The following is a 14791-nucleotide window of genomic DNA, read 5'->3' as shown; positions in this document are numbered from 1 at the left end:
GCTCCCTACAGGTGCTGGCAATCCTACATTATCCATACCTCCCAGCATGCCCCTCTCCAGGAGGACACAATGCTCTGTTCCTGGGCTTCCCTGGTAATGTATGATTGCCAGCACCTGTGGTGACACCTTTCTCATCAATTACCTAGCTCCCTACAGGTGCTGGCAATCATACATTATCCATACCTCCCAGCATGCCCCTCTCCAGGAGGACACAATGCTCTGTTCCTGGGCTTCCCTGGTAATGTATGATTGCCAGCACCTGTGGTGACACCTTTCTTATCCGTTACCTAGCTCCCCACAGGTGCTGGCAATCCTACATTATCCATACCTCCCAGCATGCCCCTCTCCAGGAGAATACAATGCTCTGCTCCTGGGCTTCCCTGGTAATGTATGATTGCCAGCACCTGTGGTGACACCTTTCTTATCAGTTACCTAGCTCCCCACAGGTGCTGGTAATCCTACATTATCCATACCTCCCAGCATGCCCCTCTCCAGGAGGACACAATGCTCTGCTCCTGGGCTTCCCTGGTAATGTATGATTGCCAGCACCTGTGGTGACACCTTTCTTATCAATTACCTAGCTCATCACAGGTGCTGGCAATCATACATTACCAGGGAAGTCCAGGAACAGAGCATTTTCTCCTTGAATGAGAGGGTCAGGTAGGTAACCATGAAATAGCATAATGTTGGGTCTTATTACCGGAGACCAGCTCTTGACCAATATACAGGTGACAACAGTTTCATTTTATTTATCATCAGGAGATAAACACAGTTTCCTCAGACTTCGCCTTTACACTCCAGATGTTAAGGCTATCCATATATGAGTCCAGATTATTAAATTGACTTAAGGTGCCCATGCACGTTACAATTATTGTATACAATATCGCGTCTCATCGCATCTCGGTTTTGCGATGAGATGAGATCTAGTACAACAAGTACGTGCAGCACATACTAGATCTCATCTCATCGCAAAACCGAGATGTGACGAATTGCGATATTGAATACAATAATTGTAACGTGTATGGGCACCTTTAAGCTCCGTACACACAGAGCAATATAATGCTCAGTGTCCCTTTATCATCAGCGACCAGAGATGGTTGCTGGTGACAAGCAGCCACTGCTAGGGGACCCAGCTGATTGCCGCGGAAGGCGCTGGGCGCAGGAGCATATTCCTGTGACCAGCGACCACCCCAGGGCTAATTGCAGGAGTGCGCTCCCAGCAACAGTCGACAGGGTCCTTAGGTTTACCGGCTGAAGGTCAACAATGCAGAAGGTCGACACATATTTTTTTGGGTGTCTCGTTCTGGACACTGTCTATGTGTACGGCAGCCCCTGGCATCGCTTGCTACGCTCGGCACACTGTTCTATTCTCCCTCCATGCCATAGTGGATGGTAGGGCCTGAAATACCGCCTGTTCTGGAACCACAGGGGGGGTGGATTTAAAAAACCCACATCGAGCTACTGCATTGTCGACCTTCCGGTGTTGACCTAAGGAGTGCCGACCTTTCTTGGGCCGCATCCGTTAGCAAACTCTGCAGCCTTAACACACTGTACAATGAGGGTTTTTACACAGACAATTAACAGTATGCATCGGGTCCAACGATTAAATTACCACAAAAAAGGGTGTAAAGTTTCCCTAGAATAAGATATGTTGTCTCAGAAGACACTGGAATGAACTTCCCATCACTTTTACTCCTTGTAGAAGGACGTAGAACTCAGTGATGGATTGATTAGGTCTGACAGCGTTTTCCAGTTCTGCTTTCTGTATTTGGCTGTACAGTAGGTGCATGTAAATGATGATGAAAGAGTGTGGAAACTTTTACCACAGCTTTATGCGGTACGTTCCCGTCCAACGCCCAATCAGCATACAAAACCTTGTATTTATTATTATTATTATTATTGTATTCATTTTTTTTTCTTCAAATATTTGGAAGCTGAAACTGAAGCACGGATCCATCAGGCTGGGGAAGTATCTTATATATTAAGTACAGTAATTCCCTATGCTAACCTGTGCAGTCAGGATATCTCATTGGGAAGGAAAAAACATGGACACTGCGGAGCTTACATTGTACAGTCAGTGAACACAAGCTGAGGTTTATGATGCCATCACTTCTCTGTGCTGCTGGGGACCCGATCCTTCCTCTATATAATTATAAGTCTGTGGCATCCTACTGCCCCCATTCCACCTCCTCACATAATGTCACTGCCACAGTCACATGTAGCCCGGTCCTCACTGACACATCACTCATCTGCTGAAATAATCTGTGCTGCTGGGGACTCTGATCCTCCCACTATATAACTCTCAGTCTGTGGCTTACTGCTGCCTCCATTCTCCTCCTCACATCATGTCACTGCCCATGTCACATGCAGCCCTGTCCTCACTGACACATAACTCATCTGCTGATATACTCTGTGCTGCTGGGGACTCTGCTCCTCCCACTATATAACTCTCAGTCTGTGGCTTCCTGCTGCCTCCATTCCCCTCCTCACATCATGTCACTGCCCCTGTCACATGCAGCCCTGTCCTCACATCACTCATCTCCTGATATACTCTGTGCTGCTGGGGCCCCTGCTCCTCCCACTATATAACTCTCAGTCTGTGGCTTCCTGCTGCCTCCATTCCCCTCCTCACATCATGTCACTGCCCTTGTCACATGCAGCCCTGTCCTCACTGACACATATCTCATATCCTGATATACTCTGTGCTGCTGGGGACCCTGCTCCTCCCACTATATAACTGTCAGTCTGTGGCTTCCTGCTGCCCCCATTCCCCTCCTCACATCATGTCACTGCCCCTGTCACATGCAGCCCTGTCCTCACTGACACATCCCTCATCTCCTGATATACTCTGTGCTGCTGACATTATTCTGATGATCTTATTGGACACAAGTTGTTCTATACACATCCACTTAACAATAGTAACAATAATGCCCCTTTCAGACCGCACTAAAAAAAATGGTAATATGTGCGGTCTGAAAGGTGCAGAGTGAAAAAAGCAGGTCCTACCCGTTTCAGGCCCGTTTTTTTGCTGTCTGAAACGATTTAGGACCCTAGGACCCAGCCAATAGGGGTCCGCTCTGTGCATATCTAATGAGCAGACCACTATTGGTCCCCCCCCATTTGGGCAGCGCAGGAAGGGAATGATCATGCTGGAGGCAGGAGGTACCTGCAGTGTATGTTAGATCAGTGGCGGGGTCCCTACAGTGGATGGAAACTAGTAGTACTAGTACCCCATGCCCCGGCTGCCCAGGTAGGAGAGGGGGGGACGGACAGATGGGGGCGGCTAAGGAGAAGCGCCGGGAGCAGCTGAGCCCCGATCAATGGCACCAATGTGGACGGACTGACAGCCCCCTGCACCAGGTACCCTGCAGCCAGGGGCACTTCCCAACAGCCGGCCCTGACTGTGCCAGCAGGTGCTGGGACCCCCCATGCCCTGAGCTCAGCACCCTATAGGCGGTCACATCCCTGCTACCCTGTGCGAGGCATCACCAGAATCCGACTCTGTCCTGTGTCATGTTCTACTCACCTAGGCTGCTTCCACACCGCAAACCTGCTTTAGACCAGGTATTTACATGTGATGTGAAAGGGGTTAAACTTGCTCTAAAAAACGTTTTAAATACCGGGTCTAAGCCGGTTTGCAGTGTGAAAGCAGCATCACCAGACTGAAACAAATCTGTCCCCTCTGTGATCTCACCCAGCCCCAGCATGTGATTTCTGAGCGTCTGAGAGAAATCTTAATAACCACACAGTGAGCCCCACCCTGACCTCCACCCTACACCCGAAATCTGCCTGCGCTCTCCCACAGTCAGCGATAGTGAGATTGGGACCAGCCCAGGAGCTGTGCTGCGATATGTATATATTTATGGGGTGATTCAGACCAGCTTGTACGGACAAATTCGGTCCTCCTGCTGAGGGTGCAGGTTTGCGCATGTACAAACCCTCTGCGAGGACCCTTAGGCCGAGTTTCCCTGTCGCCCAGGTGTGCCCTCCAGTATCGGAGGGCAGGGGGCGGAAGCAGGCGCGCCCATACACATGCTGGTCATGCCATTGTCGATGCCTGTTTGGGAGCATTTTCCTGCTCGCCAGTCAGCAAATATACGCTGAATCAGACCCATGGAGCGATATGGTAAGATCCTGGGCCTAGGATGCACAATGCTAGCACTTTGGCGCTCCCTGAGAGAGTGGAGGGGGTATGGGGAGGGGTGCTGGATGCTTCCCAGCTCTGGGATACGCAGGATGCCGGGCCGGATGCTGCAGAAGTCTGGGCCTGTAGATAAGAGCAGCTAATCACAATGGCCTCGCAGCTTCCTCTGCTGGGAATGGCAGAAGAAGAGACGTCTGCTCCCTCCGGGCTGGGACGCAGAGCACTTACTCTACGCACTCTGATCAATAACACTTTATAGCAAACATATGCTCTGTGGCTGCTGCTGTAGAACTATAAGTCTCAGCAAGCCTACTCATCCTCCCAGAGACTGATTAAACCCAGGTTAAGTAGATGAAGCATGCAGTAACACAACACTGTGTGGGATACGGTCATTTTGTATACAGCAACTATGTCAATAAGCATTGGGTCGACACCACTAGGTTGACAGGCAACAAGGTCGACATGGGTTTAGGACGACATGGGTCAATGTCGACATGGGTCTCGGTCGACACAAGCATTAGGTCGACATGGGCAAGGTCAACAGTCAAAAGGTCGACATGGGGTTTTTCACTTTTTTTTGAGCTGACGTGACGACGGGCGGTATTTCATGCCCTACCATCTACTAAGGCGTGGTAGGAGAATAAAATTGTGTGCCCGAAGCATTGTGAGCGATGCGAGGGGATGCGGTGCACTTTAAACTGTGTCCATATCGACTGTGTTGACATTCGGGTCAAAAAACAGTGAAAAACCCCATGTCGACCTTTTGACTGTCGACCTAGCTGCTGTCGAACTAATGACCTTTCAACCTAGAACCGTACCCGAAGCATTGCGAGCGAAGTGAGCGATGCAAGAGTATGTGGTGCACTTCAAACTGTGTCCATGTTGACTGTGTCGGCATTCGGGTAAAAAAACTGTTAAAAACCCCATGTCGACCTTGCCCATGTCGACCTCATGTCCTGTTGACCTAAACCCATGTCGACCTTGACCCATATTGACCTTGACCCATGTCAACCTTGCTGCCTGTCGACCTAGTGGTGTCAACCTAATGCTTGTCGACCTAGTTGTTGTAGACCAAAAGATCCACACCCCACTGTGTGTGTTTAATTCATTTCTACAAAGGGTTTTGGTTAGCTAGGAGACTGCAAAAGAGTAAGTACAACCCAGGCTTCCCCATACACTGGGAGGGGTCTGATCTGGTCCCTCTCCACTGGGAGGGATCTGATCAGGTCCCTTTCCAGTGTGTATATAGCCTATATCATTTGCTCGGTAGTTGTGAGGATATCATTAGCCATATCATTCGCTAACGATATTGTATAGTGTGCACCCAGCTTTAGGGGTATCTCAGGCACCTTTTAGGGATAATTCAGCTCAAAAGACGGTCTAAAGAATATCAGTATGAATTAAAAATAACACAAATAGTCAGAAGTGCCATTAGAGACAATGGAGGGTATCCAATTAGCCACGATGCATTTTCGGGACTAATTGGATACAGTCAAAAACAATGATATATTCAGTTTGTCCAATTAGAGGCCATTTTTATTGGTCAAAAATTGATCCGCGATCGCACGAAAACACACAGGATCCGGGATAAGTTCCCGATCCCATGTGTTATTGTGGTTCCAGTGGCTCCTTCTTCTTCACGTACCTCATATCCCGATAAGTTCCGGTATTGTGAGATAAGGATTTTGGCATAGGGGCTAATAGTGAACCTATTAGCAATTGCAAAGTACGACTGCTAATAGGATATGCCTCAATAACAAGTGGACACTCATTAAACAATTACTGACATTAGCAGGTAATTGGGATAATTACACAGATAAGAGGATATAGGATGACCAATTATCACATGTATAACGTACTGATCATTGTGCGCCGCCCAATAGCGCTTATCAGGATTCCGCACCATTCTGCTTACCCTGGACGTGGCGGGGATCGTGGAGGAAGGAAATAGTTTAAATTTAGAACCACAACTTTCAATTTGAAGATAAACTTTTGACTATAAGTGACGCTGGGGTGAGTTGAGAAAGAGAAACTACAACATCAACAAGGCGAGGACGCACGGGCGTGACCCCATAACCAAAATGTGATTTATTTCCTAACTGCGCATAAATAAGAGGAATACTGTAATATTGTCCATTAACTCTCAAGACAGTTGTATAAGAGACTTTTTATAAGCCCAATAGGGCCACTTCTGACGTCATGTGACCTTGGCGGTCTCTCACTGCATCACTGCACGCGCAGGACCACGGCATTACGCAGGTTTGGCCCATCTGGTAATTGCACAATTGGCAATTGGCGCGCCTGAAACAGTGACAAACGCAATACTGCATTTATACAAAGTTTGGTCAGGGGTCGGTCCTACCTGTAAGCCAATGGCTGCAGACTAAGGCCCTTGTGGGCACTAGCGGGCCTGTTCAGCGAGTATCACTTGAGGTGTAAGCTCTGGGGCCGACCCACATCGCTATTAATACAAATTTGGTCAAAGAGGCTCCAACAGTTTTTTCCTACTCTAGCACCCAAAGCATAACCGTCTCCAGCTTCCCATGTCCCTGCACAGAAGTCACGCGTGTTGTAAAATAGTCATATATGACTGCGGCCATACATATGTAAAAATAGAGATACATGCTCTGAAGAGTAAAGTGAAAGACTCAAGTTCCTCTTGAAGGAATGCGCATTTTACCACAACTTCCTTTCTATATAAATATTCCCTCTCCTCCACCTGACACCTTACTCTGGCCCATCCAGTGCTTCATTCTCCATTAGACAAGTTCTACCCTAGGACCCAGCGGGCACTGACCCATACAGTGCTTCATTCTCAATTGGACAACCTAAATTCTCCCCTAGGGCCCAGCGGGCACTGACCCATCCAGAGCTTCATTCTCCATTAGACAACCTAAATTCTCCCCTAGGGCCCAGCGGGCACTGACCCATCCAGAGCTTCATTCTCCATTAGACAACCTAAATTCTCCCCTAGGGCCCAGCGGGCACTGACCCATCCAGAGCTTCATTCTCAATTAGACAACCTAAATTCTCCCCTAGGGCCCAGCGGGCACTGACCTATACAGTGCTTCATTCTCCAGTAAACAACCTAAGCTCTATCCTAGGACCCAGCGGGCACTGACCCATACAGTGCTTCATTCTCCAGTAAACAACCTAAGCTCTATCCTAGGGCCCAGCGGACACTGACCCATCCAGAGCTTCATTCTCCATTAGACAACCTAAGCTCTACCCTAGGACCCAGCGGGCACTGACCCATACAGTGCTTCATTCTCCAGTATATCACCTAAGCCCTCCCCTAGGGCCCAGCGGGCACTGACCCATCCAGAGCGTCATTCTCCATTATACAACCTAAGCTATCCCCCAGGGCCCAGCGGGCACTGACCCATCCAGAGCTTCATTCTCCAGTATATCACCTAAGCTCTCCCCTAGGGCCCAGCGGGCACTGTCCCATCCAGAGCGTCATTCTCCATTATACAACCTAAGCTATCCCCCAGGGCCCAGCGGGCACTGTCCCATCCAGAGCTTAATTCTCCAGTATATCACCTAAGCTCTCCCCTAGGGCCCAGAGGGCACTGACCCATCCAGAGCTTAATTCTCCAGTATATCACCTAAGCTCTCCCCTAGGGCCCAGCATGCACTGACCCATCCAGAGCTACAACATCCATTAGGCAACCTAAGCTGTCCCATAGGGCCCAGCAGGCAAGGGCAGCCATCATGGGGGGACTGCAGGGATTTCAGTCCTGGGCCCAGACAGAAAGGCCTAGAGTTCATAAAGTATAATTTGTCATAAACAAAGAAAATGGAAGAAATGTAGAGGTCTCACCAGGCATTCTAGGTGATCGAGAATGGGAAGGAGGTCCCAGGCACCATCATTTCTGATGGCAGCCCTGCCAGCGGGCACTGAATCATCCAGAGCTGCACCATCCATTGGCAAACAGTGGAGTACAACAATTATCTGCCCACAGCCCACCATGGTCTTCATCAGGTTATGGCCTCATTTATATAGCGTAGTACACAGCCAATTACTACAAAACCTATCGTTCTATTTCAGCAACGAAATCTGAAGTTTGATGTCAGGAAACCCCCACCACCCCACCCCCGGGTTACACAAGTCATTCAGTCAGGGTTACTTCCACTGAACAAAATGGGAAGTTTGGGAAGTGTCACTGTAATACAGAGATTAGATTGTAAGCTCCCAGGGGCAGGAATTTATGTGCAAGGCTGAATATAGTTTTGTGGTGATGTCCTGCTGAGAGGGTATGATGTGTGTGTGCATATATATATATATATATATATATATATATATATGTATATATATATATATATATAGTTTGCAGAGAAAGGCCCTTATTCTGATTGACGCGGACTTTACCGCGTACTTACGGATCGCGTCTTTACGGCGTCTGCGCATGCGTGGAGAACGCTACGCGCATGTGCCACGCCTTGACTCGGTACCAGTTCGGCCAAATCCCGTCCAAAACTGTTCACCGCTATCAGTCGGGAAATAGGGGCGTATTATGGGCGTCATGCGGAATGACACATGGGCGTAGTTTCAAAGTGGGCAAAACGGGGCGGAAACATGGGCGGACACGGGGGAGTACACTTATGTTGGGGGGCGTACATTCGGAAACCACTCCGAATGCACGCGAGCAAAAAGGGCAGAAATGTGCGGTGTCCACAAGTGTACTATTGCTTTGCGGACACCACTCGTTCATGCGGTAGGCGAACGTACGCCTAATGACTACAACCATTAACACCTGCACCCAATAGAATCTACTCCTTTACTCATTACTCACTAATAGGCCGCTTGTCAGTGCTTTAATTGAAACCATTGCTGCTTCAAGGAAACCTTAGTAATCCCCCACATATGCTGTACTTGTCCCACACTTAAAAACTGCTAACAATGGACATGACTGAATCTTAATACTATCAATACACATGTGTATTAGACATGTACTCATGAAACCACACACATTGATTCCAATTCCAAATAAGCTGTTTTTTATGAGGATAGGTAATTGAATAAGTGGGTCATGTGATGTATTGCAGAAGATACTTCATAGTGGGTTGTTTGGCGTAAATACTCCGCTTACGGGCGGTAGCACCGCTTGGCTCCCGTTCGGATGCGGTATTTCCGAGCATACTCTGTAATACTCTGTAATACCGTGCAGAATCGGAGTGTTTCTCCCGCACACGCATGGTTTGTATGTCGTCCGTAAACACGCCCTGTTCTTAAAGAGTGAGTCCGTCCGAATGCGGAGGACACGTGGGCGTTTCTACGGACGATGGCCGCATGCGGCAAAACACCGTGGCGTGCGGACCGCTCCGTAAGAATGCGGGAATATCCGCACCGATCAGAATAAGGGCCAAAGTGAGGACACTCACCGGACTTTAGGAGGCGATAGTGGGGGCCTTGAGAAAGGTCCAGAGGTGGACCGAAACGTTGGCCCATGGCCCACTGTCATGCACATTGCACTTTATGAAAAAGCTAATGAATATGGATTAAACTGAATTTGTCATTTAAATCAGAAGTCCGGTGAGTGTCCTCATTTTCTCTGCAAGCTATATTGGTCTACTGAATTAATCTGGGACACCTGAGCTGGTACCCCCGCCAGTTGCATTATTATTGGAGGCGAAATATATATATATATATATATATATATATATATATATATATATATATATATATAGTCCAATTCTCAATCTGAGATGTGAGCACTCGCCAATATAACAAGAAAGTCCATGTGTTTTTGTGGGCACCCCGCTATTGTCTGACTTAAGTGTGAGTGCGGTCTTCCATTGTATACATGCACACACAAAATATTATTTTATTTTAGTATTTTAGTTACAGTATCTTGCAGTTATATTCAGTGTTTCAATAATGCCATGATTACATCATCTTCAGAATGTGCAGCCGTGCTGCTCATAATGTAATATATAATGTCATATCTTGCAATGGGTAACAGAAGCGTGTGTGTGTATAAAGGACATAAGAGGGTGATATCTGTGTAGAGAGGTATCTGTGTAGAGAGGTATCTGTGTAGGGAGGTATCTGTGCAGCTGTAGATGCCCCTCTCTGGCTATACACACACACACACACACACACACACACATACGTCCCAGGCTGCCTCCCCCAAGTGTCGTAACTTCCCTGTGTACCAGCAAAAATAAAACAATGCAAATATTATACAATGGAAAAATTCTGAGCTGTGAGAGTTTAGCGTCTGGTTATTCTCAGCTGGCGGAAGCAGTAAATGGGGCGTAACTGGGCGTTACTGGGGCCCATGGGAATATTGTGAGAGGAGCTCTGTCGTTATGGTACCAGTTTACCCCTTCTACCTCATACCTCATAGCTGCCCCTGCAGTGTCCTAGGACAATGAGGTGTACGAGGCACCAGCTGTTGGCTCAGACCAACTAAGCACATCAAACGCGTTACGCCACTGCTTTGGGCCTTTGGCAGGGTGGGACGACCCCCCGCTACTATTCTGGTTCCATATTTGGACATGGTACAATAGGATCTACCTAAAATAGATAGACAATCAATTGGTCGAGAGGCTCAAACAGTTATCAGGTACAACATTTTAGGTCAACATGGAATGGTCAACAGAAAAAATGACCGCACCGGTTTGTTTTTGATCCAAATTGTGTTAATTATACAGTCTGTAATCACGATTAGTGAAAACGTAGACGCTTGTGAGCTTGTGTCGCTGGCCGCACTTTGGACAAGGTGCCTCGCTCTATTACCGCTGTGGCCGGCATAGGTCACAAACTCCCAATCATAGTCCACTTGAAGTTTAAATAAAGCAAAAGTTGAAAAATTTAAGAATGGTTGTGCCAACCATTTGCGTCGGCCATTGTCAAGATGACCTTTTAAACCTGCTAAACTATTGTACCTGTGGACCTTAGACAATTGACATACTGTATTGTGCCTGTGGACCTTATACTGTGACCTTTAACCTGTTGACCTTTGACTATGTAGACCTTCTGGACATAACAACATATTGCACGTCGACAATATGGGACGACCTAAAACTGTCTAACTAGACATCATCTATCCATTGAGTAGAACCTCCATTTTTGAGGAAAGGAGGACCAACTACCGAGAGTTTTGAAACACTGTGAGATCCAACTGACCTAAGGACAGAGCCGAGAAGTCCGAACACCGAGCCCACCACCATCTGGTAGGCCACCAGGACACCCGAGCCCACCTGCCTCTGGTAGGCCATGCTAAATCAATTGATCTCAGGGGTAAATGTAAAAAATAAAATCTCCACAGTGGCATTTGCCTCATTCTGACCGTATTGTAATAAAGCTTATTGGAATTTGAACTTTGGCCCAATGACCCTGCGCAGATCGCAATATAATAAGCAAACGCAAAGTGAGTCCCAAAAAACTAGCACACACCCCCCACACACACACCCCTACCCCTCGAATTAAATAAAATTGTATTCCTGGTGAATTATACGCTGCCCTGAATAATTTCAAATTATCAACAAAACATTTTCTAAGTAACAAATGTTATAAATAAAACAAAATGTAGAAATAACATAAATCCTAAATAACTTACATTATATTACCATTAATATCTAGTCCTAAGCAACAATTCCTATATATGACCCGGAAATACATCACTATAACATACTGAGCCCGAATCCTCAAATCTATTGCATTATTATGTCGTTTAACTTTTCTTCCCCCTTTACAGGAAATTATCAATGAGCTTAACGAGTTCATAGACGTGACACAAAATTCTGTTTATAAGTTAAAAGTAGAAAAATTCTATTCTGTCTACAAAACATTTTCGTTTTTTTGTGATTGCTTTGTTGAACTATTGCATTGACGTTGCAAATTTAAATTTCTTTGTTTAAAAAAAATGCTAAATGAAACCTTTTCAAAATACAGTTTTTTTTAAATGTAACAATTCACTCAAATTATAATTTATGTGAAAATTATAATATTAGATTCACAATAGAGTATAAATACAGTATATCATTTAAATAAATCATTGGAAGAACCAACCATAGAATTCTAAGTGAATGAACGACTGCTCTGCCTAAATGAATAAGCGACGGTCACTCAGTTACTCCCACCTGCAAAAACAACCGGCTTCAGCCTCACCATACAGAGTGAAACTAAACTTCTCCCCCCCTTTGTAGTACATTGCCCTCGCTCCCATGGTCTGCTCTGTGGCTAACGCCATGTGTTGGGTTGCTGCCTTACCAAATCCGGTAGCAGCCTGCCTTCATGCATTAACCACATTCTGAAACTCCTGGCCCGGGTGCCCGAAAAGACTGTTTCACCGCCAACGGCTGAACAACAACTGTATGAGCGTTCTCTAAATCTGTCACATCCACATCTCATGTCCCAGTTCTCTACAGCGTAACCCCTTCAGTGCAAGCTGTGAGGCTCCACTCAAGCTTTAATGCCTTATGGAGGTATGAGGCACTTTATCCTCCAAAAATATAGTGGGCCTAGTGGCATTAAGGAGGCATACGTCATTTAATTCAGACAGAAAACAGGGACTTCACAGAAATACCATCCATTCAGTTTTCTAGGAACAAGTGACATCACGGAGGCATAAATTTACAATGAACTGGTGATGTCATGGAGGCACGAGGCACACAATTCACTAGGGACTACCTCGTAACTCCCCGATGTCTCTAGTTACTAGTGAATTAGTCGTCTGCATACTCATTACTACTGATACATGGGCAATGGATACCCCCTAAATATTGTGCAAGCCAGAATTTACAGTAATCTCGGCTAGATGATACGTGTTAGGAACACATTGACCATTATTTAATGAATTCTTGAAAAGAAGAACGAGAAATAAATACAAAGACCAGAAGGAAACCACCGCCTTTTATTGGGTGAAATAAACCCAAGAACATTGCTGTGGTGTGAGGCCTGCAGTGCCTGGTGGTGAGAAATGCGTCAGTTGCAGAGTTAAGAGGTAAGTAATGCGGCAATGGCAGAGTTTTTACAGTAAGAAATGCGGCAGTGGCAGAGTTTAGAGGTAAGTAATGCGGCAGTGGCAGAGTTTTTGCAGTAAGAAATGTATCAGTTGCAGAGTGTGTCTAGAAATGCATGCATGTAACATAGTTTGAAGATAAGAAATGCGTCAGTATAATATTTAGGAATAAGAAAGGCGTCAGTCCCATAGTTTATGTATAAGAAACATGTCAGCTGACGATTTTAGGGATAAAATAAAGTATCAGTTGTTGAGTTTCGGGATAAGAAATGCATCAGTTGCAGATGTAAAACTTGTGAGGATGCACAGTTTGGAAATGAAAAATGCATCTTAATGCAGGACTGTCATGATAACAGCATCAAGATGCAGAGATTGAGGTATAAGAAATGCATAAGATGTAAAGTTTAGGGATAAGAAACGCATCAGTGCCGAGTTTAGGGATAAGAAATGTGTCAGTGCAGAGTTTAGGCATAAGAAATGTGTCAGTGCAGAGTTTAGGGATAAGAAATGCGTCAGTGCAAAGTTTAGGGATAAGAAATGTGTCAGTGCAGAGTTTAGGGATAAGAAATGCGTCAGTGCAGAGTTTAGGGATAAGAAATGCGTCAGTGCAGAGTTTAGGGATAAGAAATGCATCAGTGCTTAGTTTGGGGATAAGAAATGCGTCATTGCAGAGTTTAGGGATAAGAAATGCGTCAGTGCAGAGTTTAGGGATAAGAAATGCGTCAGTGCTTAGTTTGGGGATAAGAAATGCGTCAATGCAGAGTTTAGGGATAAGAAACGCATCAGTGCAGAGTTTAGGGATAAAAAATGCGTCAGTGCAGAGTTTAGGGATAAGAAATGCGTGAGTGTAGAGTTTAGGGATAAGAAATGCGTCAGTGCAGAGTTTAGGGATAAAAAATGCATCAGTGTAGAGTTTAGGGATAAGAAATGCGTCAGTGCAGAGTTTAGGGATCAGAAATGCGTCAGTGCAGAGTTTAGGGATAAGAAATGCGTCAGTGCTTAGTTTGGGGATAAGAAATGTGTCAATGCATAGTTTAAGGATAAGAAACGCATCAGTGCATAGTTTAGGGATAAAAAATGCATCAGTGCAGAGTTTAGGGATAGAAATGCGTCAGTGCAGAGTTTAGAGATAAGAAATGCGTCAGTACAGAGTTTTGGGATAAGAAATGCATCAGTACAGAGTTTAGGGATAAGAAATTAGTCAGTTCAGAGTTTAGGGATAAGAAATGCATCAGTGCAGAATTTATGGATAAGAAATGCGTCAGTGCTTAGTTTGGTAATAAGAAATGCGTCAATGCAGAAATTTGGGATAAAGAATGCGTCCGTGCAGAATTTAGGGATAAAGAATGCATCAGGGTTAAGAAACATGGCAGGTGCAGAGATTAGAGATAAGAAATGCGTCAGTGGAGAGTTTAGGCATAAGAAATGCATTGGTGGAGAATTTAGGGATAAGAAATGCATCAGTGCAGAGTTTAGGGATAAGAAATGCGTCAGAACAGAGTTTAGGGACAAGAAATGCATCAGTACAGAGTTTAGGGATAAGAAATGCGTCAGTACAGAGTTTAGGGATAAGAAATGCATCAGTACAGAGTTTAGGGATAAGAAATGCGTCAGTGCACAGTTTAGGGATAAGAAATGCGTCAGTGCAACGTTTAGGGATAAGAAATGCGTCAGT

The 14791-nt window shown here is 45.8% G+C and overlaps 1 protein-coding gene across 4 annotated transcripts in view; it reads right to left on the bottom strand.

The window, feature by feature from the left end:
* Positions 1-14791, bottom strand: part of LOC146042062 (Friend leukemia integration 1 transcription factor-like) — a 44280-nt gene that overhangs the window by 22876 nt on the left and 6613 nt on the right. Inside the window, exon 1 of one of the 4 annotated variants that reach the window (XM_083161968.1) lies at positions 12366-12494. The exons of the other annotated variants lie outside the window; for them this stretch is intronic. Within the exon in view, the coding sequence (XP_083018094.1) occupies positions 12366-12404 (39 nt within the window). The 5' untranslated portion in view covers positions 12405-12494. Of the gene's footprint in view, positions 1-12365; positions 12495-14791 lie in introns of those variants that run through there. 4 annotated transcript variants of the gene reach the window in all.

Source organism: Crinia signifera, chromosome 19 (genome assembly GCF_055691185.1).
Source record: "Crinia signifera chromosome 19, ASM5569118v1, whole genome shotgun sequence".
Taxonomy (NCBI): domain Eukaryota; kingdom Metazoa; phylum Chordata; class Amphibia; order Anura; family Myobatrachidae; genus Crinia; species Crinia signifera.
This window is presented reverse-complemented; position numbering and strand designations above follow the sequence as displayed.